General features: G+C 32.3%; 2 protein-coding genes and 1 long non-coding RNA gene across 9 annotated transcripts in view; 1 reads left to right on the top strand and 2 right to left on the bottom strand.

Moving 5' to 3' along the window:
- LOC139431573 (uncharacterized) overlaps positions 1-5218 on the top strand; it is a 34663-nt gene extending 29445 nt beyond the window's left edge. The window contains exon 2 of the long non-coding RNA XR_011641655.1: positions 2158-5218. This is a non-coding gene — a long non-coding RNA (uncharacterized lncRNA). The remainder of the gene's footprint in view (positions 1-2157) is intronic.
- Positions 1-9067, bottom strand: part of LOC111418328 (uncharacterized) — a 30193-nt gene extending 21126 nt beyond the window's left edge. The window contains exon 1 of the mRNA XM_023050844.2: positions 8687-9067. Coding sequence (XP_022906612.2) covers positions 8687-8700 — 14 coding nt within the window. The 5' untranslated portion in view covers positions 8701-9067. The remainder of the gene's footprint in view (positions 1-8686) is intronic.
- A 3621-nt stretch (positions 9068-12688) lies between these two features.
- The window catches only part of LOC111418463 (rolling pebbles), a 72994-nt gene continuing 58367 nt past the window's right edge, over positions 12689-27315 (bottom strand). For all 7 annotated transcript variants that reach the window (XM_071199480.1, XM_071199484.1, XM_071199482.1 and 4 more), the window contains 5 exons: positions 26786-27127; positions 26497-26733; positions 19268-21800; positions 13922-14117; positions 12689-13864 (listed from right to left, as the gene is read on the bottom strand). In XM_071199480.1, coding sequence (XP_071055581.1) covers positions 13592-13864; positions 13922-14117; positions 19268-21800; positions 26497-26733; positions 26786-27127 — 3581 coding nt within the window. In that variant the 3' untranslated portion in view covers positions 12689-13591. The remainder of the gene's footprint in view (positions 13865-13921; positions 14118-19267; positions 21801-26496; positions 26734-26785; positions 27128-27315) is intronic.

Below are 27315 nucleotides of genomic sequence, written 5' to 3'. Positions count from 1 at the left end.
CTCGATACCAGATTGTACTGCCTGAGCGGCAGTCCTGGATCGAAAATGAAAATTCTCTGGTTCGGGCAGACATTTGCTTGTACACAGATGGATCAAAAACGCCTGAAGGGGTAGGAGCAGGAGTATACTGCCAGACACCTCGAATTAAGCAAGCCTACAGCCTGGGTACGTACTGTACTGTAATCCAGGCGGAAGTATTTGCTATTGACATGGGGGCTAAAATCCTTCTTGAAAGAGGGGTGAAGAACATGACAGTACGAATTTTCTCAGACAGTCAAGCCGCTCTCCAGCCGCTGCAAGCCGTGAAAACGGTGTCGGCTCTGCTTAATGATTGTAAGAGAACATTAAACACACTGAGTTGTGATAACAGAGTCTCTCTGATCTGGGTCCCGGGTCACTCTGGTGTTGCTGGCAATGAAGCGGCAGATAAGCTAGCACGAGATGGCAGCGCTGAAGCGTTTGTGGGACCGGAACCAGCAGTTGGTGTATCATTTGCGATGGCGAATTATAGGATTGGACTGTGGGCTGAAGAGAGACTTCGCCTACTGTGGACCAGTTCTCCTGGAATGAGACATGCTAAGGTGTTTATTAACATCGCCACTGTCAAACCCGGGAATATTTTGGGACTTGCCCGTAGTAGCATAAAAGTTCTAATGGGTGTTTTTACTGGGCACTGCCGATTAAAAGCACACCTCAACTTGTTGGGTTTAGCCGACGATGTTGAATGCTGACTATGTGCGGAGGAAGCAGAGACGGTTGAGCATGGTTTATGCCACTGCCCTGCCGTTAGCCGTATCAGATTCTCGATTTTTGGGTCGCAGTTTATCTCCTCAAAAGATCTGAATGACCTTTCGCCGAGCAAGGTATTAATGTTCGTTAAGAGCATTGGACTGCACGGTGAAATTTGATAATGATATCTATCGGGGTACAATAGATCCTTAGGGTCGCGGTGCAAGGTTGGTTGGTCCGCCTACCCGATATGTATTCTATGTAATGTAATGTAATGTATTAACCCCGATAAGAGTAAGTTATTATTGTTCGGGAGTAAAGCGTGCAGGAATAGAATAAAAAATAATATACAGATTTTTGTTAAAAATAGTCCATTGAATATTTCAAGTGAAGCAAAAAATTTGGGTGTCATACTGGATTCCGAACTTCGTTTTACGCAGCATGTTAGTTCGATGATGCGGTGGTCGTACTGTGCTCTTAAATCTCTTTATGAACACCGTTTCCTACTTAATAAACGAATAAAAATATTGCTCTGTGAAACACTTGTTTTGTCTAATCTTAATTATTGCGATGTCGTTTACGGACCTTGTCTCAAGGGTCGTGACAAATACCGTATCCAGAAGCTACAAAACTCTTGTATTGGATTCATTTCTGGTTTGAGAAATCGCGATCGAATATCTCATGTTTATATCGGTTGGCTGCGTATGGCTGCACGTCGTAGGTTGCATGCCCTTGTTTTCTACCGCCATGTGCTGAATAAGAGGGTACCACAGTACTTGTATGAAAGAATTCGTTTCCGAACTGACGTTCACAACGTTAATATACGTAAAAAAGATTACCTGGCAATACTGCGTCACAGGCTTGAACTGTTTAAGAGGTCGTTTTCTTACACCATTGTTTCCTATTATAATTCTGTTCCTCCTGAATTCCAGCACCTTGGTGGTATCTCCTTCAAGAAGAAAATCAAAGGGCTCTTTCTGACCTGTAATAAATGATTAGGTCGCGCAGTTGTTTTTTTTTCTCCGAGACTCCATACACACTATGTTATGATTGCTGGTTTTTCGTAATGCTTGCACTGTAATAGTTGATTACTGTTGATTACTAAAGTTTATTATTTTTACCATTAGTTAGTAGTTACTTAGTTTAGTTAGTTGATAGATTTTTTTTTATGGGGTGCCGGAAGAACAGAGTGTTCTTCACTGTTCTGAGGTATCTCCATTTGGCGCACATTTTTTCTTTTTTCTTGTTGTTTATTTGTTTTTTTTAATATGTATACAAATTTTCTTTTGTTATATTATGGATATACTTATATTATATTATGCGTCAATAAATAAATAAATAAATAAATAAAATAAAGATATGATATTAATTGTGATGCGTCGGACCTCTATCAGATTTGTTTTTTTATCAGACAAGTTTCTTTTCCAGAAGCTGCAAAACAGTTGCCATTTCTGGATGTGTTGTTCACATGAAACTGGGAGTATATCGAAAGAAGATACATAGGAATAGGTACCTGGAGGCTTCATCCCGGCATCATCCACAACAGAAGAGGTCCGTGATAAAGAAAGTACTGTAGAAAAACGGCTATACGATGAGGGATATCTAAGAAGCCACCAAACCACGCAAATAGGGGGAGGACTTTGTAAGTACTACATCAGCCGGTTTTATCTGCCTTCCTTATGTTTCAGGTGTGAATTGCGAATTGCGAGATGTCTCAATAGCTAAAGACAAACTAACCCCATGAAAGGGAGCAGTTGCGGGATCAAGGAACATGAGAGGGATGTTCGGCTGAATAAAATCCAACAATCTGAAGTCGCAGAGTATTAACACAAAGGAGGACACACCATAGAGTTCGACAAAACCAAAGCATTAGCAAGGACCGGACATTATTTCCAGAGAATAGGCGATTGATAGAGATTCATCGACATGGGAATAACATAAATACAGAGCTGCATGGGAACTCAGCCATACATGGAAGATGCTAGTTAACTCAACGAAACCTTTTCCATCCTGATTTGACAACAACAACTTAGCTGACCGGAAAGTTTCTAGTTTTAGTTTAATATTTTTTTTAATTTATTGATCTTCGGCTTAATCAACATTCATCCAGCACAAATTCGTAAATAATTAATTAATTCCATCAGCAACGCGCATACGTTTACAATGAAAACGAACAAGGTTTTAATTGGCGAACTGGAAACTGCACCGGTCAACTAATTAAGGTTCGCACGTCCGCTAATATTCCACCTACTATAGAATTTCGTTGCACGTGCACCCCTTACATTAACGTTAACCATCAAATATCGTTTTTACCTTTTCGAAACCACCTAAAACGATTAATTTAAAACTCAAATTTGCATTCACAACCCGAAACCCAACGCATCCATAATGAATATTCAACTCGAAATTATACTATTCAAATCGAAAATTAAGTAAATTACATGTAGTAATTTTTAAACTTTAAATTATACATTTTGATTTACTGTTTGAGTTTGATCCTAAACTCACAAGACTGGTTTATGTGGAGCAAAAGGCAATTACGTAACAAGGAGGTCGGTTCAGAACGGAAAGTGGAACGTTCGGATTATTGATAACTTCATCCGTCGCCATTTTAGGTGCCACTTTCTGCGTTTCGCCAGAAATGGACATGCAAAAGAACTCTTTTTATTTATTATACCTTTTTTTCTTTTGAGCACCGTTCCATTTACATACTGACGATGCAAAAATACAAAACCGTTCGATTTCGTCGCAACGTTCAAGCGAAACTTTCCCTTATAGCCCCCCAAAAGCGTAGTTTGCGTGGGTGGGTTGTTCTTGCATCTTTTAACATGTTCCATGTTGGGTTTAATTCGAAACCACCTTTAGGGAATTATAGTAAACGAGTTTAAATAGTTTATTATGTTTTAAAAACTGTATTAATTTACTTAATTAAAGAGAATACGTTGTATATAAAATGTCCGCTCGCCATATGGCACTCAACCAGACAAAACAGGAAACACGAATACCCGCAGTGTGGCGAACATCCGCTCGATCCATTGTTTCCCGAACAAGAACCACCACAAGTAACGTAAACCGTCACGTTTTGACGGCCTCTATACCATTTCAAACGCGTTGTCCACTTTTTTCTATTCACTCTTCTTTTTATTTTCGGATTATGTTCTTAAAAGCACCACGAAAATCACGTTCCAATTAGCTTCCCTTTTAAAACGCGCCTGGAAGTTTAATTTAGCAAAATCTGGTTCGCAACTAACACGCTCTCCGTTTTGAAATGCAAATTTCAGGGAAACAATTACTTTAATAGGTGCAATCCTGTAGAGAGACTCCACTCTCGCTTTAAACCCTTCAAAATTCAAGCAGCTACAAAATTAACATTTTTGCACCCGAAAATAATTATCTCCATTTAAAAAAATTAAATAATTTTTGAATATCACATAAGTTAAATTGTCCCAGAAACTCTTAACACATCGTTTTTTTTTGCAAAATCATATTTTATCTTTCAAGTCCTCTGCTACACGGCCTTTTAATGCGTTTACATCACGGACTTTCCAGTTCGACTTTCTATTCCTTATACGCGCGTTGGCTAATGCCCCGTTTATACTTACAATCCGTACCGTTTGTAAATCGAACAAGAAGCTCTCCTAAGCTGAGAAAATGATAGAAAACGAACGAGAAAAAAAAATTTAATGGAAAAACCGTTTACTCCGCGAGAAAATGGGTGAATGGCACGGACACAACAGCAACATTACATAATAATAACAATTTACCGTTAAAATACACGCATAACTGTGTGCATATCTGCTATTATTCTGTTATGTTACGTTTTTATATCATTCTATTTAAAAAAATATTACTTTTAAAGTTATAAAGTTAATAATAAAATGTATTATTTATTTTTTAGGTTTACAAATGAAAAGAATTTGAATTCTTTTGATTAAGTCAAGGTCGCTTGTGGCCGAGGTTCTAGAAAAATAGTGAAATCGCTATATTAAGCGATCTCGGCAAAACTCAAAACTGAGATTAAAACATTTTGACTCGATTTAATTTTGCAAGCAATCTCGACTCAAGTCGCTTGCGGCAGAAACACTGCAATTAATATCATGTGCCTAAAAAACTGATTTACACATACTAAAGCATACTTGAAACACAGAATGTAGTAATTTGCCTGTTATGTCAAAGTCTGTTGTGATGCCAAAGCATGTTTCTCAATACAAGTGACTTGTACAGGGTGGTTCAAATTCGATGTCCGAATAGGCTAACTCAGAAACTATAAGAGTTAGAAAAAAAGTAGCTTACATGTCATGATCTCGTTTTTCGAGAAACTGCTAATGCCGAAAACCTCATAGCGCTATCGTCTTTTGTTTTTCCGCTAGAGGCCAAAATTGAAAATATCGTAAAACTAATAAGTGCAATTATCTTGGTTATTATTATAGGTGGAGTATTATAACTACGACATTATATGGACACTTTTTTACAGAGAATTTCATGACGTAGTCAAAAAAAAGTTATCGGTTTTAGATTTTGAGATATCATGAGAATTTTCGTTTTTTTAAATGGAAACAACCACTGATTATTCGCTTATTAAATTCGTTATTTTTTTCTGATTACAAAAATATAGGATTCGACAGGTCTATTTCTTATTGTTTTAGAATAAAGCTAAAAATAAACTTTTTTTGTAGAATTTCCATCTAGTGTCGTCGAGGAAATTAAATTTACAGTTTCCTGTAAGTTACGGGGCGGTAGGTAAAATCTAAAAAGTTAACAATTAAATACTAAGATAACTTCTGGTATTTAAAAACAAATAATTTTTTAATATGTAATTCTAACATGTCAAACTTTTCAAAATTGATCTTAAAAACAGGATTTTTAAAGTGACACTTCAGAAAATTTTTTAATACAAACAAATGTTGCTATGTTTATTTGAATTAAAAAAAAACATGCCATCTATCGATAATTTATTAAGTCATTTAAAAATAATATTAAATCGTAATAAAAAATGTGAAATAATGCAATCTATTCCAACTTTTGTGTAAAACATAGATAAATTAAATAGTTCAACAAATATATTTGTTTCAAATATCAGAAATATGTTTTTTTTAATTTTTAGTTATAGAACAGTAATTTACAGGAAACTGTAAATTTAATTTCTTGGACGACACTAAAAGAAAAGTTTATTTTTAGTTTTATTCTAAAACAATAAGAAATAAACCGGTCAAACCCTATATTTTTGTAATCAGAAAAAAATAACGAATTTATTAAGCGAATAATCAGTGGTTGTTTCCATTTAAAAAAACGAAATTTGTGATGATATCTCAAAATCTAAACCAGAAAATTTTTTTTTGACTACGTCATCAAATTCTCTGTAAAAAAGTGTCCATATAATGTCTTAGTTATAATACTCCACCTATAATAATAACCAAGATAATTACATTTGCAAGTTTTACGATATTTTCAATTTTGGCCTCTAGGGGAAAAACAAAAGACGATAGCGCTATGAGGTTTTCGGCATTAGCAGTTTCTCGAAAAACGAGATCATGACATGTCAGCTACTTTTCTTCTAACTCTTATAGTTTTCGAGTTAGCCTATTCGGACATCGAATTTGAACCACCCTGTACTATGTCAATTTTTGCTAAATACCTGCGCCAAGTTTAAAACCAGTATCATGTAGAAATGAAAATCGCCACCACAGAAAGTGACATAATATATCATGCATAAATACAAAAATACCTCTCGCTCAGAAATGATCTACACTGGAAGACGTAGTGCAAAACTAGAATTAACACTGGAGCTAGAACTAGAAATATTCGTATTATTATTATTATAGACTCTTAAGAGACATCATATACAGGGTGTTTCGGTGACTCGGGGAACAAATTTACGAATTTATTGACGATTCATGTAAAAAAAATTAGTAAAAGTCTTCAAATTTCGACGATACAGGCCATCAAAGTTAGGAAATTTTAACACATTTTTCCAAGTATCTTAAACACTATTTACAGTAAAGCGTTGAAATTTGGTACAGTGTAAATCAATGTCATGTAAAATCGTTAGACAATTTATGAATTGGATCGGTCATCGGGACCAATGCTATACAGGGTGTTCCTAAAGTTTGTTTGTTCAGAACTTTTTTATTCTATCATAACCGTACATTTATGTTTGCAGTTTCTAATAGCAAATTTAGTTTAGAAACTTTTATTACTCTTAGATAATATTGATAAAAGTCACCGTTTTCGCGTTAAATGCAAAAATGTTGGGTTCCGATTTCATTAATAGCACTAAAAAAAAGAAATCTAAGTTTTTGAACATTTCCTTTAGTATTTTTTATTACTTGTGTTGTTATTTTATGTATGTTTTTATTATTCCTGTTAGTGTTGTCGTTTTTTTGTTTATTTTTTGTTGATTTTTAATTTATTGTTTTCGAATTTTTTTATTAAACCAACTAAAACAAATTAAAAATGAGATTTAGCTAAATCTATACATGGACATGTTGCATACATAATAGTTATGAGTCGTTATGACAGCTCAGTTCCATTTTCACTTGTCATTGCCAATTCAGATTATTTATTTATTTCTTTTTTTTGTGTTCTTGAATTCGGAGCCTAACATTTTTGCATTTAATAAGAAAACGGTGGTTTTTATCAATATTCTCTAAGAGTTATAAAAGATTCTAAACTAAATTTACTATTAGAAACTGCAAAAATAAATGTAGGGTTATGATAGAATAAAAAAGTTCTGAGCAAACAAAGTTTAGGAACAGCCTGTATAGCACTGCTCCCGCGTACCGATCCAACTCAAAAATTGCCTAATGATTTTACGTGATATTAGTTTACACTGTACCAAATTTCAACGCTTTACCATAAATAGTGTTTAAGATATTTAGAAAAATGTGTAAAAATTTCCTAACTTTGATGGCCTGTATCTTTGCAATTTGAGGACTTTTACTAATTTTTTTTACATGAATTGTCATCATTTTCACTCTAGTATACTAGGTTACATTTATTCCCCGAAACACCCTGTATATTATTGCTGCAGCAACATTATTAAGCAAATCAACGTAGTGTTATGATCATCATTAACACAATATCATCTAAGAGCTAAAGCAGAATATATCTTCTAGCAGAACTTGTTTTATTCATTTTTTTATACTTCTTTGTATTGAGTATTTCCAGTAAAGTATTACGGATATTCATGTTATAACATGTTGGTGGGCATCCGCGTTAATCCAGCTAGATTTAAAATAATCGAAAAATGAATTATTGATCAAACTTGTTTTTGCGTCAGCTCAATATTAAATCATCTCGACAAGTGAAGACTCTCTTCCTACTTCCACTAAATAGATAAACGCCAATAAATAAGCATATTCTCCAAACACTGATATTGAAGTGAATCAGTTTTAATGATTTTTTGAGTTTTTCTGTAACTATCCGAATGCTGATCAAAAAAAGAATTAGATATGCAACAACATTAATTGCACTTCCTAGTAAAGTGAAGTGTTAGAAAAGTTTGTCTTTTCCAAGATTTATGGGAGGTTTTCTGGACATTAAATATTTTGCAGCATAAAGCTTTTTTAGGGGATTAATATTAATTTTCAAAAAATCATCATAATTTTATGGTGTGATCTCAATCCCAAAGTAGTAAAAGTTAAAAATTAAATTGAATTAGATCGAGGTTACAAAATTGGATTAGAAGAGAAGTATTATAAGGATTGAGTATAACCTCCACTAAATAAAAACCTCTTAACTCTTTTACGAGTTCGAAGTTGCGTCGTAATCCCAGCTGGAATACCAATAGCCGATTCCCGAAGGATTTACAACTTTTTCTATTTCCCCAAAAAAAAAAAAAGAGAAACTTTTCCTACAAAACTTTTAACATTATCTCAAGAAATACTATTTTTAACATTTAAAATATGAAAACTCTTTTGTTCTTAACCAACCTTGACAAATATTTTTTTGCACTAACCTTTCTTTATGCATATCGCCAAATTTGGACTCGTTATTCTTCTTCCATGGGACGAAATAGTCGAAAAAAAAGTTAAACGCAAAAAGAACTTGGAAACCGATGGCACCGTTACCTCTTCGCAGCCGGTTAAAGGCCCCTCGGTACCCTACCAACACACATACAACACCAAAAAAAATAAACGATACAATTCTATGCAAACTTAGACAAGTCAAAATTAAATTCGATTTATTCGGATCGAATCTCGTTAATAAATTTCAATGCGGATAAAAACGAAAAATAGCGATTTTACAATGATCGGCGTCTCGGCGGTTGTGAAATCAGCGATATCGCGACGTTGCCTTTTCGACGTCTCGAATACGACTGTTTCATACCTGGTTGGTTGTCCCCCCTTTTTAGTGCAGAACTCTACAGGTATCCCACCAAACAACCCAGCAGCAGCAGCAACGCGTTGCCCAGTTCGATTTTTGTCTCTTACTACACAGTTGCCAAAGAGAAATGTTAACCCTTTAATTATATTAACCCTTCAGTTATGTTAACCCATTTAATTACATAAAACCATTTTTGTAAAAAAAATGTTAACAAAAATTTATCACTAAACTTTTTAATCACCAATTAAATCTTAAAGAAGATTTTAACGAGATTCTATCGTATTCAAAAAATCACGTACCTAAAGTAGGTATTTAAAAATGAATTTAATTCTTCCATTGAAATTTCATGTTCACCTCTTGTTCGAAATCGTAAATACGACTTAATCCGATATCACTTGTAAAAGGAAAATCGATTGTAGAACGACGTTAACACCTATCTCGAAAGCAGGAAACATTAAACGGCCGGCTCCGGAGGTAAATCGAGATGTTTAGGTATCGCATCCGTTTTAAAAATAAAATCTTAGGGAGAATAGGAAAAAAACCGTTTATTTTAACGTTGTTTACTGCATCCTAATACATATAAACTGCCTTGAAAATATTTACGAAATATTTAGAAGAATGACAAGGACAGTTTATAAAGAAAAGAAAACATTTCTATTTTGTTTACTATAAGTATATTTTTGATTTTGGCCCCAAAAACATGTTTTATATATCAAGAATAGCATTGTGGCCTAAAAATCGATGATTTTTTTTTAATCGATAGCTAATTTCGATGCTAATTTAAAAATTTCTGGAAGCCGTATTTATTGAAATTAAGGAATGAGACTTATTCTATATTAAAGCTCAAAGCTTTCTCTTTAAAATGATGTATAATAATTGTTGGGTTGGATTGGAAAAACATAGAGAAAAAAAATGTTGAAATAAAACTTACATTTTCGTATAACCTAAAAGTGTCAAAAAAGATGCTAATTTAAAAATTCCTGGAAGCCGTATTTATTGAAATTAAGGAATGACACTTATTTTAAATTAAAGCTCAAAGCTTTCCCTTTAAAATGATGTATAATAATTGTTGGGTTGGATTGGAAAAATATAGAGAAAAAAAATGTTGAAATAAAACTTACATTTTCGTATAACCTAAAAGTGTCAAAAAAGATGCTAATTTAAAAATTCCTGGAAGCCGTATTTATTGAAATTAAGGAATTAAACTTATTTTAAATTAAAGCTCAAAGCTTTCTCTTTAAAATGATGTATAATAATTGATGGGTTGGATTGGAAAAATATAGAGAAAAAAAATGTTGAAATAAAACGTACATTTTCGTATAACCTAAAAGTGTCAAAAAAGATGCTAATTTAAAAATTAATGGAAGCCGTATTTATTGAAGTTAAGGAATGAAACTTATTTTAAATTAAAGCTTAAAGCTTTCTCTTTAAAATGATGTATAATAATTGTTGGGTTGGATTGGAAAAATATAGAGAAAAAAAATTTTGAAACAAAACTTACATTTTCGTATAACCTAAAAGTGCCAAAAAAGATGCTAATTTAAAAATTCCTGGAAGCCGTATTTATTGAAATTAAGGAATGAAACTTATTTTAAATTAAAGCTCAAAGCTTTCTCTTTAAAATGATGTATAATAATTGTTGGGTTGGATTGGAAAAATATAGAGAAAAAAAATGTTGAAATAAAACTTACATTTTCGTATAACCTAAAAGTGTCAAAAAAGATGCTAATTTAAAAATTCCTGGAAGCCGTATTTATTGAAGTTAAGGAATGAAACTTATTTTAAATTAAAGCTCAAAGCTTTCTCTTTAAAATGATGTATAATAATTGTTGGGTTGGATTGGAAAAATATAGAGAAAAAAAATGTTGAAATAAAACTTACATTTTCGTATAACCTAAAAGTGTCAAAAAAGATGCTAATTTAAAAATTCCTGGAAGCCGTATTTATTGAAATTAAGGAATGAAACTTATTTTAAATTAAAGCTCAAAGCTTTCTCTTTAAAATGATGTATAATAATTGTTGGGTTGGATTGGAAAAATATAGAGAAAAAAAATGTTGAAATAAAACTTACATTTTCGTATAACCTAAAAGTGTCAAAAAAGATGCTAATTTAAAAATTCCTGGAAGCCGTATTTATTGAAGTTAAGGAATGAAACTTATTTTAAATTAAAGCTCAAAGCTTTCTCTTTAAAATGATGTATAATAATTGTTGGGTTGGATTGGAAAAATATAGAGAAAAAAAATGTTGAAATAAAACTTACATTTTCGTATAACCTAAAAGTGTCAAAAAAGATGCTAATTTAAAAATTCCTGGTAGCCGTATTTATTGAAATTAAGGAATGAAACTTATTTTAAATTAAAGCTCAAAGCTTTCTCTTTAAAATGATGTATAATAATTGTTGGGTTGGATTGGAAAAATATAGAGAAAAAAAATGTTGAAATAAAACTTACATTTTCGTATAACCTAAAAGTGTCAAAAAAGATGCTAATTTAAAAATTCCTGGAAGCCGTATTTATTGAAGTTAAGGAATGAAACTTATATTAAATTGAACCTCAAAGTTTTCTCTTTAAAATGATGTATAATAATTGTTGGGTTGGATTGGAAAAATATTAAGAAAAAAAATGTTGAAACAACACTTACATTTAATAGAGTCAAAAAAGATACTAATTTAAAAATTCTTAGAAACCATGTTTATTGAAATTAAGGAATGAGACTTATTTTAAATTTAAGCTCAATGTTTTCTTTTTAAAATGATCTGTAATAATCACACCTAATAACCATTTATCAAAGAAATACCTTCTTGAACAACAAAATTCAACAGCACCACTTTTCACTAAACTTCTAACCTCACATCTGGATGAATAAGTTTAAAGTGTACCTAAAAATCCTACAGTGCGGATTGCGGCGTTTTTTATACAGATTATTTCTTGTATACACTTGTATAGTAGAAAGTACAGACAGCTCTAAATGCGCCGAATAGCTAACTACAGTTTAAAATGAGTGTTTAAAATTACCGATACTTTAAAGTACCGTCGGGACACAAAGGGTTAAAATTTCTATGCGTTGTGTTTCACTTAAATGAGCCCTAATTATTATAAAATAAATACAGAAAACAATGCAAAAATACAGGAATTAGTCGCTATAAAAATTGTTCCAATTCAATTAAACATTCACAAAACTAATTTTGACGTTTTTGAATAGGCATGATTAAAACTAAACAAAGCGTTTCCATGGTTACACATGGGTAATGCTTTTTAGGTTCAAAAAAAATAAAATTTGTACCTTTAAAGCTAATTTTCTCAAAATTTTCGGTATGTGTTAAGTATCGATATTTAGATCGTTGGTCGCAGAAAAAAATATCCTTTCAGATTCTGTAATCAAATGTATATGGTGCCATTTAAAAAAAATGTCGAATATGGTGTCATAATGTGTGTTATTTATGATTAAACAAAAGTAAAGTGTTAACATACAGTGTGTTAATTAATTATTGTACCCGACATCATCATTGCAAGTATGCAACCAATATCACAGCATTGGTATTGCAATGATGACGTCGGGTACAATAATTAATTAAAACAACATAGATAAAGTATATTTCGACAAGAGAAATAAAGTCAGAAAGAATTTTGTAAATATATATAAATATGTTTATTTATTGCATTCCGATTTTTTAAAATCTTAAATAGTACAGCATGTAAATATCGATAGCACCGTCTTAAAAAACAACTTTATTACTTCGATAAAGATTCACATCGAATCGGGATAAAAAAAGCATTCAAAATGATAAACGTTAAATTAATTATTAAAACGGTTAAACTATTATATTGGTTACAAAATACTGAGAGAGAAATGAAAGCGAATAAGAGTACAACCATTGGCAAGACTTGGTTTTTGCGAGAAAAAAAAATATATAAACAAACCCAACTTAATCGAAATAGTATATAGACAAATTACTTTTTAAGAAATTACTAATTAATAAAAACTAACGGTTATAATATAAACAAAATAAGTTAGGGATAAACAAATTATTTAAATAATTAATAATAGTGATAATAATATAATTCACTTAATTTTTTTTTAAGTACATAGCGTAAAAATAAATATAATATAGTGATTTATTTATTTGTTATTTAGAAAAAAAATTGAAACAACAATAAAACAATAATTTACTTTGCATTTAAAGATGAGATCAACACAGCATAATTTGTCTATATTTTACATAAAGTAAGCAAAAAAAAAATCAAAATAAAAATTGTTACAATATCTGTAAATAAACTAATAATATACAAATAAATAACAAAAACAAATTCTCATTTTTTCTATTAATTGGGAATGATATATCAAAGAAAAACCCAGATTATTATTAAATTCTTAACGTTATTTTCTTTTTAAATATAAAAAAGAATTATATTTACAAAATTTATCATTTACAAAGATTAACATTTAAAATCAGTCTTAAAGCTATTTGTCCTTAAAATAAGGCACTGGGTTTTTGTTTATTGTTTTAAGGCACTAAAATTAAAAAGTATTTTTTTTTCATTCATGCAAAGCATCAACAGATATCGACATATGATTTCCAATTTTGTTTGTTGTTATTTTATTCGTTACATCTTCTAAAAGATAACTCAAAACCTTTCTGACTTCGACGTTTTGTTGCGGGGCTAATTTCATCGATTCCTTTACGTCGATTAAAGCTTGATCGTATCGTTTTAAATCCAAGTAAGCTTTCGCTCTTGCGTAATAAGCTTCGTAAGATTCCGGTTTTGTGATTAATACTTCACTAGCTAATTCTATTGCTTCATCAGGTTCCTAAAAAAAAGTTTTATATAGTTTATTAAAATTTTAAATCAGTAAAGGTGTTTTTACATTTAATTTTCGTTTACACCGCGAATAATTAAGAAGAAAATTGATTCTTAATTGATGAAAAGCTGTGTTGTGCTCTCCTTGATCGTCAACGGGGAATTTTTTAAGTGCATATTGGTACCTATGAGCGGCTTCTCTTAATCTACTCTTCCTATAAAGTAAGTTCCCATCTTCTAAGAGTTTATTAAGAAGAATTAGCCTAAAAAAAATTTTGAATTATGTTTAAACGTCAATGTGACACAAATTCAATGTTACCACCTATAATAACCAACTTCACGACTATTTGTCAAAATTAAATGTCAATTTTATGAAACGTTTTTTTTTAGGAAAATTAATTAATTTATGCTTAAATTATACGAAAGTAGGAATTTGGGAATAATTAAAGAATACCTGTCCCACTTAAAAATCGATGATTCTTTTTTTAATCGGTAGGAAATGACTCAAAAGATGTGTTAATGATAAAAAAAAAAGTGCGAAAAAGTGTAGTACTTACCGAAAAATCACTTTAAAGTTGCGATTTGACGTTTCTTTTTGGAAGTTCATAGCAATGTTAAAATTGCATTTTCGTATTAAATCCTAACCTGAAACTGTTTAATTTATACCCGCGCACAAAATAAAAAGTTATTTTCACTAAACTTATTGAGATTACAACATATTTACGGATGAAAACCTTATTTCTTAGGCTATCGATGCAGAACGACAATTAAATGGCGTTAGATAGAATTGTTTCTACCAAATGTGTATTAATAGACTTTGTGTTAATGGATTGTGTATCAATTGATCTGTCTAATGACTGAAAGCTCTTTGTAATCTTTATGTTGTAAATATAAATGATAAATAAGTATAGTAGCTTATTTAATAGTAGTTTAGTTAAATTAAAATAGTTATTAAAAAAGACATGGTTACAAAATAAAAATAAATAAATAGCCCGTGTGACGATAGCAACAAACTGTGTATTTAACCAAATGACAATTACAACTGACAACACAAGCAATGTTAACCATGTATTTTCTCGTATTAAATCCTAACCTCAAATTGTTTAATTTATACCCACGCACTAAATAAATAGTATATTGTTTTATATGGAAAAGAAGCAGTGCTTTTTATGGCGTGGTCTGTCGCTTAGTGACGAACGCAGTGAGTCGCTAATGACAGATGAGCCGTTAAAATTGTGGCGTGTCCGACAGTTTGCCGGACGAACGAAGTGAGTCCGGCAATGACGGACCAGCCACAAACGAATCTGCTTCTCTTCCGAATAAAACATAGTATTTTTTCTTCAAACGTTGCAAATAATACGGCGCTAAAGTGAAATGTTCTTCAACGTTATGGCGCTAAAGTGAAATTTACTTTAGCGCCATAACGCTGAAGTACTTTTTTGCTATGTTGATCTTAGCAACCGTCGTTATGCAACAATGACTTACTTCTACCGCGAGTAAACACGACAACAAAGTTGTCATTTAATGACGTTTGAAGAAAATAGTATATTGTTTTATATGGAAGAGAAGCAGTGCTTTTTATGGCGTGGTCTGTCGCTTAGCGACGAACGCAGTGAGTCGCTAATGACAGATGAGCCGTTAAAATTGTGGCGTGTCCGACAGTTTGCCGGACGAACGAAGTGAGTCCGGCAATGACGGACCAGCCACAAACGAATCTGCTTCTCTTCCGAATAAAACATAGTATTTTTTCTTCAAACGTTGCAAATAATACGGCGCTAAAGTGAAATGTTCTTCAACGTTATGGCGCTAAAGTGAAATTTACTTTAGCGCCATAACGCTGAAGTACTTTTTTGCTATGTTGATCTTAGCAACCGTCGTTATGCAACAATGACTTACTTCTACCGCGAGTAAACACGACAACAAAGTTGTCATTTAATGACGTTTGAAGAAAAAAGTTATTTTCACTAAACTTGTTGAGATTACAACATAATTATTCATAATGACACCTATGTGAAGTTAGCCCCCAATTAAACAGAATTTTACATGTATAGTATTTTAATTATAACATGAGAACCAGTGAACCGATTTCGATAAACAATGTCTCATTCGAAAGCTTAATCTTTGGCCAATACGAAAGTGGAAATGCCCGATTGACGATGTGACGGTAGCAACGATAGCAATAAACCTTCCAACAACAAATTTTTATCCGCAATTTCCTATCTATTTTAGTAGCTGATATCTTTCTTATTATTAGATATAGCAGAACACTAAATGCACCATATGAAAGCTTGATTCTTTCTTTATGAAATCGTCGGTCCTCGTTTGCCGATATGTTAATATTAAAAGCAATAAAAGATGAAGAACACCGCTCTGTACGTAAAATAGCTTAATATTACCAAACTTCAAGCCCCTGTGCAATTGTTATCAAACCGAATTTTAAAAAACTGTTCACAATCAGAAAGAACGCTCCTTCAAATATCTTAATCCGGGTTTTTGTTAGTCAATATCAATTAGCATCATGGTTAAATCACCTTTAATATACATCTCTATATACAGAAACGTTTAATTGCTCTACCTCTAAACAACTTTCTTACATATTTGATATGAGGAAAACTATAGAAGCATATCATGAAGTTATAGACTTACACAAGGACGTTTTTGGTTAAAAAATTACCAAATTCACACGTTTTAGCTACTTTTAAACATTGTTGGGATCAATAACTTTCTTTGATCACCAGGAAAAAACTCTATAACCAAGCAGCGATAGCCGTGTGTTATACACCATTAGAAAGAGCAGCAAATTGTAGATAAGATAGATCTATACTTCTATAGTTTTCCCAAAATCAAATAAGAAACTTGTTTAAAGGAATAGCAATTAAGCGTTTTTGTGTGTAGGGATGTATATTAAGGGCGATTTAAGCATGACGCCGATAGACCCATTTACCAACGAAAACCCGGGTTAAGATTTAATAAATTTAAAGAGCGCTCTTTCCGAGTGTGATAATAGTTTTTTAAAAATCGGTTTGATAACAATTGCACAAAGGCTTGAAGTTTTGTAATTTTAAGCTATTTAATTTAAGTACAGAGCCACCGCTTTGTAGTTTAAGTACAGATTGATCTTAGTATTAACTTATCGACAAACAAAGACCGGTTTTAGATAGAGAAAGAATCTCTAATTATTATCTCGAAGTGCCCATTACACCCACAAGTACCCATCAATTGCATTTCTACCTTAATCTTTTGAATTTCTCCAAAATAAGGTTTATTATTCTTCTCTTTCAGATTTGACCAAAGGATTTGACGAATATTTCACCCTACGTTATGAACTTTTGATGTTAAAACTTTGTAACTACGAAAGGGATTTTCATCAATAATATGTGTTATTAAGTTCCAAAATAACGTTAAACTAACTTATAATAATTATCCTAATTATAATATTTAAGTGGTTTGAAGTCTTTTAATAACAAATTTTTATTTAACTCTCATGCTCTCTATTTAAACGCGATAACAGATTATAAACATTTCAAATAGATTTTTAGAATCTATTTGTATCTTATATTCTATTCAATTTCTTTTTTCGAATCTGTCTTTGCTCCTATCTGGCGACGCTCTTGTACACAGTTAATAGACACACAGTCTATGTAACGACAGGCACTTAGTCATTATGACCTATGCGAGGTTAGCTCCAAATTTTCCTAGTCCCCAATTAGACAGGATTTTACATGTATAGTATTTTGATTATAACAAGAAAACCAGTCTCATTCGAAAGCTTAATCTTTGGCCAATACGAAAGACTCGAAATCTCTCGCGGGGTCATTTCAATGGCTGTACGCACATAATTAGTAAATTTTGAAATCGGGCATTTCCACCTTCGCATTCATTGCAGATCATACTTTCTACCGAGATTTTGATGACTAAAATTGTTCAATTAGTTACGGAGATAATTGATGTGTAATTAATTCGTTTGTTGTGTTATAATCAAAATCCTTAAATATTTCGAATCGGGCATTTCGACAACAGCATTTAGCCAGACACAAACTTTCGATTGAGATATAAAACATTAAAATCCGTCAAACTGTTCTCTAATTATAGTCGATTTAGTTTAAATTAATTTTTTAGCACGAGCGTTCACATGTGCATAAACAACGAGCCGAAGACGGTGTCATTCCGAGGGCTGTATAAACTTAGCGGGAGAGAATTGAAATCGAGCATTTTGTGATTTCGATAGAAGACACTATGACGAATCGAGTGACGTATAGATTTTGATCATCGGGTACATCGTTTACGAGTTATCACCACTTAAAGAAGGTCAATTTTGTGTTATTTTCGTGTATCTTCGCATTATTTTGACGTTTTAGCGAAATTCGAAACAGTTTTCAAATCGGGCATTTCCACTTTCGTATTGGCCAAGGATTAAGCTTTCGAATGAGACATTATTTATCGAAATCGGTTCACTGGTTTTCATGTTATAATCAAAATACTATACATGTAAAATGCTATTTAATTGGGGGCTAACTTCACATAGGTGTCATTATGAATAATTATGTTGTAATCTCAACAAGTTTAGTGAAAATAACTTTTTATTTAGTGCGTGGGCATAAATTAAACAATTTGAGGTTAGGATTTAATACGAAAATAAATGGTTAACATTGCTTGTGTTGTCAGTTCTAATTGTCATTTGGTTAAATGCACAGTTTGTTGCTATCGTCACACGGGTTATTTATTTATTTTTATTTTGTAACCATGTATACACATGTCTTTTTTAATAAATAACTATTTTAATTTAAGCAAACTATTATTAAATAAGATACTATACTTATTTATCATTGATATTTACAATTTAAAGATATTTTAGTCGTTTGACAGATCAATTGATACACAATCTATTAACATAAAGTCTATTAACACACATTTGGTAGAAACAATTCTATCTAACGACAGGTAATTGTCGTTATGCATTGATAGCCTAAGAAATAAGGTTTTCATCCGTAAATATGTTGTAATCTCAATAAGTTTAGTGAAAATAACTTTTTATTTTGTGCGCGGGTATAAATTAAACAGTTTCAGGTTAGGATTTAATACGAAAATGCAATTTTAACATTGCTATGAACTTCCAAAAAGAAACGTCAAATCGCAACTTTAAAGTGATTTTTCGGTAAGTACTACACTTTTCCGCACTTTTTTTTTATCATTAGCATATCTTTTGAGTCATTTCCTACCGATTAAAAAAAAATTCATCGATTTTTAAGAGGGACAGCTAATCTTAATATATGCCGGAATTTGTTTACGCTTTTTTAATGTCTTAATAGAAAGTTCTAAAAAATTAAATTGAATTGAATTTTTTTTTAAATTTTGACGTTTCATATTATTATATGTCAAGTTGGATTACTTTTATTTAATTAATTTTTCTTACATTATCTCTGGTTTGCCTGAAGCCATAGCCCATGTAGCAGGTCCCAATTTTGCTCCTTTTTTCAAAAAGCAATGTACAACTTGGATATTTTTGCACCCAATTGCGCGATCTAAAGGTCTCATCCCATTTTTGTCAACGTGCTCGATAATCGCACCTTTTTCGATTAAAAATTGAACGACCGAGGGGTTTCCTTGAAACGCTGCCAAATCTAAAGGTGTCCTCCCGGTTTTATCGGTGTGATTTAAATTAGCTCCTCTATCTAAAAGACATTGAGCGGCCTGCAACTTTCCCCGAAGACAAGCCCAGCTTAAAGGAGTTAATCCATCTTTATCGGGTTTTTCGAGACTCGCGCCCCGATTTATAAAGAGCTCCATTATACTAGTATGGCCTTCGGAGGCGGCTAAAGCTAATCCGGATCTTGCATTTCCATCACAAATTTCCGGGCTAGAACTGTGTTGAAGTAAGAGTTCAACAACGGCCCAATGACCTTCTTTTACGGCGAGAAGAATCGGAGGGACATCTTTTTTATTCGTCACTAAAACGTTTGCTCCTCGATTTACTAAAGCTGAAACAACATTCGGGTAACCGTTTGTCGCTGCTATTGTTAAAGCGGTTTCCCCGATTAAAGAATCGCACTCATCGACTTGAACATCGGCCATTTCGAGGAGATATTCCACGATGTCGGTGTGACCATGACCGGACGCTGCGATTAAAGCCTGTTGGGCCGCTTCGGTTAATCCAACATCTTCCTCCGGGTTTTTAATCACCCAATCACACGCTAAAAGGTATCCGACAACGTTAAAAAAGCCATTTCTTGCAGCGTGAACTAACGAACAATATCCCGCGGTATCCGCATGCCCCGGACTTGCTCCCGCAGCCACTAATTGCCGAACGATGTCACAATGCCCTTTAGCTGAAGCTAAAGATAAAGGAGTTGATCCTTGACTATTAGTTAATTCAACGTTTGCTCCAAACTCCAACAGAAGCGAAACCATCGGGACGATTCCTTCACTTGCATACATACACAAAACAGTGGCATTCCCCAAAAAATTCGTGACATAATCCGGGGAAGCACCCGCTAATAACAACAATCTTGACACCTTTACGTTGGGGTTATAAATATTTCTTAAAGTACAAATAGCCGCGGAAATATTCGCGGAGCTTTCCGCTACCCAATAAGCTTGAAGATCTCTAGGCGACGTCGTTTGAACCGACATATTTCTATAAACATGCGCTTTTAAAATATGATGACCCAACTCGAGAGTTTTTTCCGCATCTAAAGGCGCTTGCACTCTCGATAATCTAAAAGCAATCCCACAATGACCGGCTCTTAAATCGCATAAAAATTTCGTCCCCTCGTTATCATCTCTTCTAATTAGCCACTCCCTGAATGATGGATGGAAAAACATGTAGGTGTTGTCTAAACGTTTTACGAGGAAGCCCGAAAGAAGTTTGAAACGTTGAAGGAATTCCGACCAAGGTAAAAATTTATCGACCAATAAAGAATTTACGGAATAATAAATTTCAAGGAGGGTTAAAGGATATAAAGCGGAAAGACAAACGCTGAGGATGTGTGTAACTTTTTCAAAGGATCTTATCGTCGGGAATCTTAAATTGAAATGGAGTAAATAAATTTGGGCCAAAGTAACCGGAAGAACTTTGTAACCCGAAGATTTCGCAACTAAATGTCCTCTATCTAACAAATCCAACGTTAATTTGCAAAATAAAAAGGAGCCGTGACTTAAATTCAATAAATATTGCGAAAATTTGTGTTGAGTTATATTCCCACTTTCACTTCTTCCGGTCGTCGATAAGGCTATATTACTTTGTATCGATGTGCTTTGATTCACTCTCAAATTGATATAATCCAAAATATCTTTTTGAATATTTTCGTTATTAGCAACATTATCCAAACTAATTTTATTATATCTTAATTGCTTCGTAACTTCTTGTAACTGAGTCCTAACCGTTGTAATCACTTTCAACCAAGATGGAAAATGATACGTATGTTTTGCCAAAAATGATATAATAGTATCCCCATGATCGGGCCGATGATATTCCGCCTCACACAAAGCGTCAATCAAAACGATACAATAATTCACTTCAATTTTCCCATTTTGTTTTAACGTCGTAAGAGGTTCCAAAATCCCCCTTGTTAACGCCAAATCGGGATTTGCTATGCACTCCTTTAAAGATAAAGCGGCTTGTAGATGCTGTTCGTTCAATAAATGATATCTATACGCGGCTAATTGGGGCGCTTGGCACAGTTGAGCCGCTAATGAATGTATAAAATCGGGAACTAAACACGTATTATTATTATCCGCCTGGCAGAAATGATAAGCGACTACGTTTGAAGATAATCGCCTCAAATTTTCATTTCCAACATCGATTTGTTGATAAATTTGACTGTTTGGGGTTTGATAAATTGGTTCTTTTCGACGCCCAAAACAACTGTATTCGACTAATTGTAGGATTAAAGCTGTTTTTCCTGTTCCTTGATTTCCAGTTAATAAAACACCGGGACATGAAGCATCTAAAATTAGATTAAAAAAATTAAATTGGTTTTAAAAATTTGTTTATTTCTAAATATCTTGTGTGAGAGTTGTGAATAACCTTAAAGTACTAGTTTGCTCGATATCTATGGATTTGAGAGCAGAGGAATCCTATTAAGAATAAAATTTGCTACAACTTTTGTTATAAAAGTTTTTTTGAAACTTGAAAACCTCAAATATATCAAATTTTCATATTTTGCTCAATATTTGTGGACTTGAGAGCAAAAGTGTAAGAGAGGATTCTTATTAAGAATAAAATTTGCAACAACTTTTCTTCTAAAAGTTTTTTTACAACGTACACCGATTCCCAAGTGTTGCCTTTAATATCGTGAAAAAGCTCAAATACATCAAATTATCACATTTTCGTATTTATCTCTATATTGACGCATCTAAGATCAAAAGTACGAGAGAGCAATATTGTTAAGAATAAAATTTGCTACAACTTTTGTTCCAAAACTTTTTTTGTAATATGCTCAGATTCCCCATTGTTACCATCAACAACTTGCAAAAAAAAATAACTGTCTGAATTGATCAAATTTTCATGTTTTGCTCGATATCTATGGATTTGTGAGCAAAAGTGTAAGAGTGGAATCTTATTAAGAATAAAATTTGCTACAACTTTTCTTCTAAAAGTTTTTTTACAACATCCTCTGATTTCCAAGTGTAACCTTTAATAACTTGAGAAAGCTCAAATACATCAAATTATCACATTTTCGTATTTATCTCGACATTGACGCTTCTAAGAGCAAAAGTACGGGAGAGCAATATTGTTAAGAATAAAATTTGCTACAACTTTTGTTCCAAAACTTTTTTTGTAATATGCTCAGATTCCCCATTGTTACCATCAACAACTTGCAAAAAAAAAATAACGAATTGATCAAATTTTCATGTTTTGCTCGATATCTATGGATTTGTGAGCAAAAGTGTAAGAGTGGAATCTTATTAAGAATAAAATTTGCTACAACTTTTCTTCTAAAAGCTTTTTTACAACATCCTCCAATTCCCAAGTGTAACCTTTAATAACTTGAGAAAGCTCAAATACATTAAATTTTCATATTTTCGTATTTATCTCGATATTGACGCATCTGATAACAAAAGTGTAAGAGAGCAATATTGTTAAGAATAAAATTTGCTACAACTTTTGTTCCCAAACTTTTTTTGTAATATGCTCAGATTCCCCATTGTTACCATCAACAACTTGCAAAAAAAAATAACTGTCTAATTGATCAAATTTTCATGTTTTGCTCGATATCTATGGATTTGTGAGCAAAAGTGTAAGAGTGGAATCTTATTAAGAATAAAATTTGCTACAACTTTTCTTCTAAAAGCTTTTTTACAACATCCTCTGATTCCCAAGTGTAACCTTTAATAACTTGAGAAAGCTCAAATACATTAAATTTTCATATTTTCGTATTTATCTCGACATTGACGCATCTAAGAGCAAAAGTACGGGAGAGCAATATTGTTAAGAATAAAATTTGCAACAACTTTTCTTCTAAAAGTTTTTTTACAACATACACCGATTCCCAAGTTTTCGTGAAAAAGCTGAAATACTTGATGTATTTTAATATTTTCGTATTTATCTCTATATTGACGCATCTAAGAGCAAAAGTACGGGAGAGCAATATTGTTAAGAATAAAATTTGCTACAACTTTTGGTATAAAAGTTTTTTTGTAATATGCTCAGATTCCCCATTGTTACCATCAACAACTTGCAAAAAAAATAACTGTCTGAATTGATCAAATTTTCATGTTTTGCTCGTTATCTATGGATTTGTGAGCAAAAGTGTAAGAGTGGAATCTTATTAAGAATAAAATTTGCTACAACTTTTCTTCTAAAAGCTTTTTTACAACATCCTCCGATTCCCAAGTGTAACCTTTAATAACTTGAGAAAGCTCAAATACATTAAATTTTCATATTTTCGTATTTATCTCGATATTGACGCATCTGATAACAAAAGTGTAAGAGAGCAATATTGTTAAGAATAAAATTTGCTACAACTTTTGTTCCAAAACTTTTTTTGTAATATGCTCAGATTCACCATTGTTACCATCAACAACTTGCAAAAAAAATAACTGTCTGAATTGATCAAATTTTCATGTTTTGCTCGATATCTATGGATTTGTGAGCAAAAGTGTAAGAGTGGAATCTTATTAAGAATAAAATTTGCTACAACTTTTCTTCTAAAAGTTTTTTTACAACATCCTCCAATTCCCAAGTGTAACCTTTAATAACTTGAGAAAGCTCAAATACATAAAATTTTCATATTTTCGTATTTATCTCGACAGTGACGCATCTAAGAGCAAAAGTACGAGAGAGCAATATTGTTAAGAATAAAATTTGCTACAACTTTTGTTCCACAACTTTTTTTGTTATATGCTCAGATTCCCCATTGTTACCATCAACAACATGCAAAATAAAATAACTGTCTGAATTGATCAAATTTTCATGTTTTGCTCGATATCTATGGATTTGTGAGCAAAAGTGTAAGAGTGGAATCTTATTAAAAATAAAATTTGCTACAAGTTTTCTTCTAAAAGTTTTCTTACAACATCCTTGATTCCCACGTGTAAGCTTTAATAACTTGAGAAAGCTCAAATACATTACATTTTCATATTTTCGTATTTATCTCGACATTGACACATCTAAGAGCAAAAGTACGGGAGAGCAATATTGTTAAGAATAAAAGTTGCTACAACTTTTGTTCTAAAAGTTTTTTTGTAATATGCTCAGATTCCCCATTGTTACCATCAACAACTTGTAAAAAAAAATAACTGTCTGATCAAATTTTCATGTTTTGCTCGATATCTATGGATTTGTGAGCAAAAGTGTAAGAGTGGAATCTTATTAAGAATAAAATTTGCTACAACTTTTCTTCTAAAAGCTTTTTTACAACATCCTCCGATTCCCAAGTGTAACCTTTAATAACTTGAGAAAGCTCAAATACATTAAATTTTCATATTTTCGTATTTATCTCGACATTGACGCATCTAAGAGCAAAAGTACGAGAGAGCAATATTGTTAAGAATAAAATTTGCTACAACTTTTGTTCCAAAACTTTTTTTGTTATATGCTCAGATTCCCCATTGTTACCATCAACAACTTGCAAAAAAAAAAAAAATAACGAATTGATCAAATTTTCATGTTTTGCTCGATATCTATGGATTTGTGAGCAAAAGTGTAAGAGTGGAATCTTATTAAGAATAAAATTTGCTACAACTTTTCTTCTAAAAGCTTTTTTACAACATCCTCTGATTCCCAAGTGTAACCTTTAATAACTTGAGAAAGCTCAAATACATTAAATTTTCATATTTTCGTATTTATCTCGATATTGACGCATCTGATAACAAAAGTGTAAGAGAGCAATATTGTTAAGAATAAAATTTGCTACAACTTTCGTTCTAAAAGTTTTTTTGTAATATGCTCAGATTCCCCATTGTTACCATCAACAACTTGCAAAAAAAAATAACTGTCTGAATTGATCAAATTTTCATGTTTTGCTCGATATCTATGGATTTGTGAGCAAAAGTGTAAGAGTGGAATCTTATTAAGAATAAAATTTGCTACAACTTTTCTTCTAAAAGCTTTTTTACAACATCCTCCGATTCCCAAGTGTAACCTTTAATAACTTGAGAAAGCTCAAATACATTAAATTTTCATATTTTCGTATTTATCTCGACATTGACGCATCTAAGAGCAAAAGTACGGGAGAGCAATATTGTTAAGAATAAAATTTGCTACAACTTTTGTTTCAAAACTTTTTTTGTAATATGCTCAGATTCCCCATTGTTACCATCAACAACTTGCAAAAAAAAAATAACGAATTGATCAAATTTTCATGTTTTGCTCGATATCTATGGATTTGTGAGCAAAAGTGTAAGAGTGGAATCTTATTAAGAATAAAATTTGCTACAACTTTTCTTCTAAAAGCTTTTTTACAACATCCTCCGATTCCCAAGTGTAACCTTTAATAACCTGAGAAAGCTCAAATACATCAAATTATCACATTTTCGTATTTATCTCTATATTGACGCATCTAAGAGCAAAAGTACGAGAGAGCAATATTGTTAAGAATAAAATTTGCTACAACTTTTGTTCCACAACTTTTTTTGTTATATGCTCAGATTCCCCATTGTTACCATCAACAACTTGCAAAAAAAAATAACTGTCTGAATTGATCAAATTTTCATGTTTTGCTCGATATCTATGGATTTGTGAGCAAAAGTGTAAGAGTGGAATCTTATTAAGAATAAAATTTGCTACAACTTTTCTTCTAAAAGTTTTTTTACAACATCCTCCAATTCCCAAGTGTAACCTTTAATAACTTGAGAAAGCTCAAATACATTAAATTTTCATATTTTCGTATTTATCTCGACATTGAGGCATCTAAGAGCAAAAGTACGGGAGAGCAATATTGTTAAGAATAAAATTTGCTACAACTTTTGGTATAAAAGTTTTTTTGTAATATGCTCAGATTCCCCATTGTTACCATCAACAACTTGCAAAAAAAATAACTGTCTGAATTGATCAAATTTTCATGTTTTGCTCGTTATCTATGGATTTGTGAGCAAAAGTGTAAGAGTGGAATCTTATTAAATATTTTAATATTTGATTGAGTATAATCACACTCTCACCCAGACATTTATTTATGAACTAAGTTTTTGTAATGAACTTACTTAAAGTATCTTCAATCTCTTTAATTAACCAACTTCTCCCAATGAACAACGGATCGGGTTCTTGTAAAGGCACCTCAAAAAATAAAGGTTTTAACGTTAATTGCGGTACTCGATACTGAGCGAATCTAATTTTCGGATCAACAGGTCCTTGAACCGTTCCCGTCCTCGCAGATCTTCTTATACAAGTTCTCCTCGATTGGAAGACGCTTAAATCTTCAACTTGACCCGGTTGGGTCGCTAAAAAAAATTTTTTTAGTCAAATTCTCAACACCTTTCTTTTTTAGCTCACTTGTGACGCTGTGTCTTCTACTAACTGGACTAGAACTACAATTGCTGGCTCCGGACATCGACATCGACATCAAAGAACCGACGCTATCCGAACTCGGATTGATCCTTTGTTGATCTTCGGAGCTTCCGGTTAATGTTGAAACGGGGCTGGTGTTGGTCGACATCATTGCTGGGTGATCATAACTGGCGAGTGATGAACAAGATTCGTGGGTTGTTCGGGATTGATGTTGCTTTTTATTTCTTCGCGCGTTATCGCCCAATAATAACCCCAAACGCATGTACATTGCGCTTTCAGCTGATTTTGATTTAGTTGTAAGTGGTTTAACAGATCCACCTTCGTCATCTAAAACAGACATTTTTTTTAAGATGACTTTTTAAAAATGGTTTTAAACAAATAAAAACCATGCAGAAGAGATTTTTTTTGGTGCTAAATAAAATTAAGAACAAAAAATGGTGAGTTATGTCATGCTATACATAATTTATATATAATTTTAGCGTAACAAGAAAACACACGAAGATGCATTAACCGTG

This window comes from Onthophagus taurus, chromosome 10, assembly GCF_036711975.1.
Source record: "Onthophagus taurus isolate NC chromosome 10, IU_Otau_3.0, whole genome shotgun sequence".
In the NCBI taxonomy this organism is placed as follows: Eukaryota; Metazoa; Arthropoda; class Insecta; order Coleoptera; family Scarabaeidae; genus Onthophagus; species Onthophagus taurus.
Note: the sequence above shows the minus strand (reverse complement) of the source record. Positions and strands in the feature narration are given on the sequence as shown.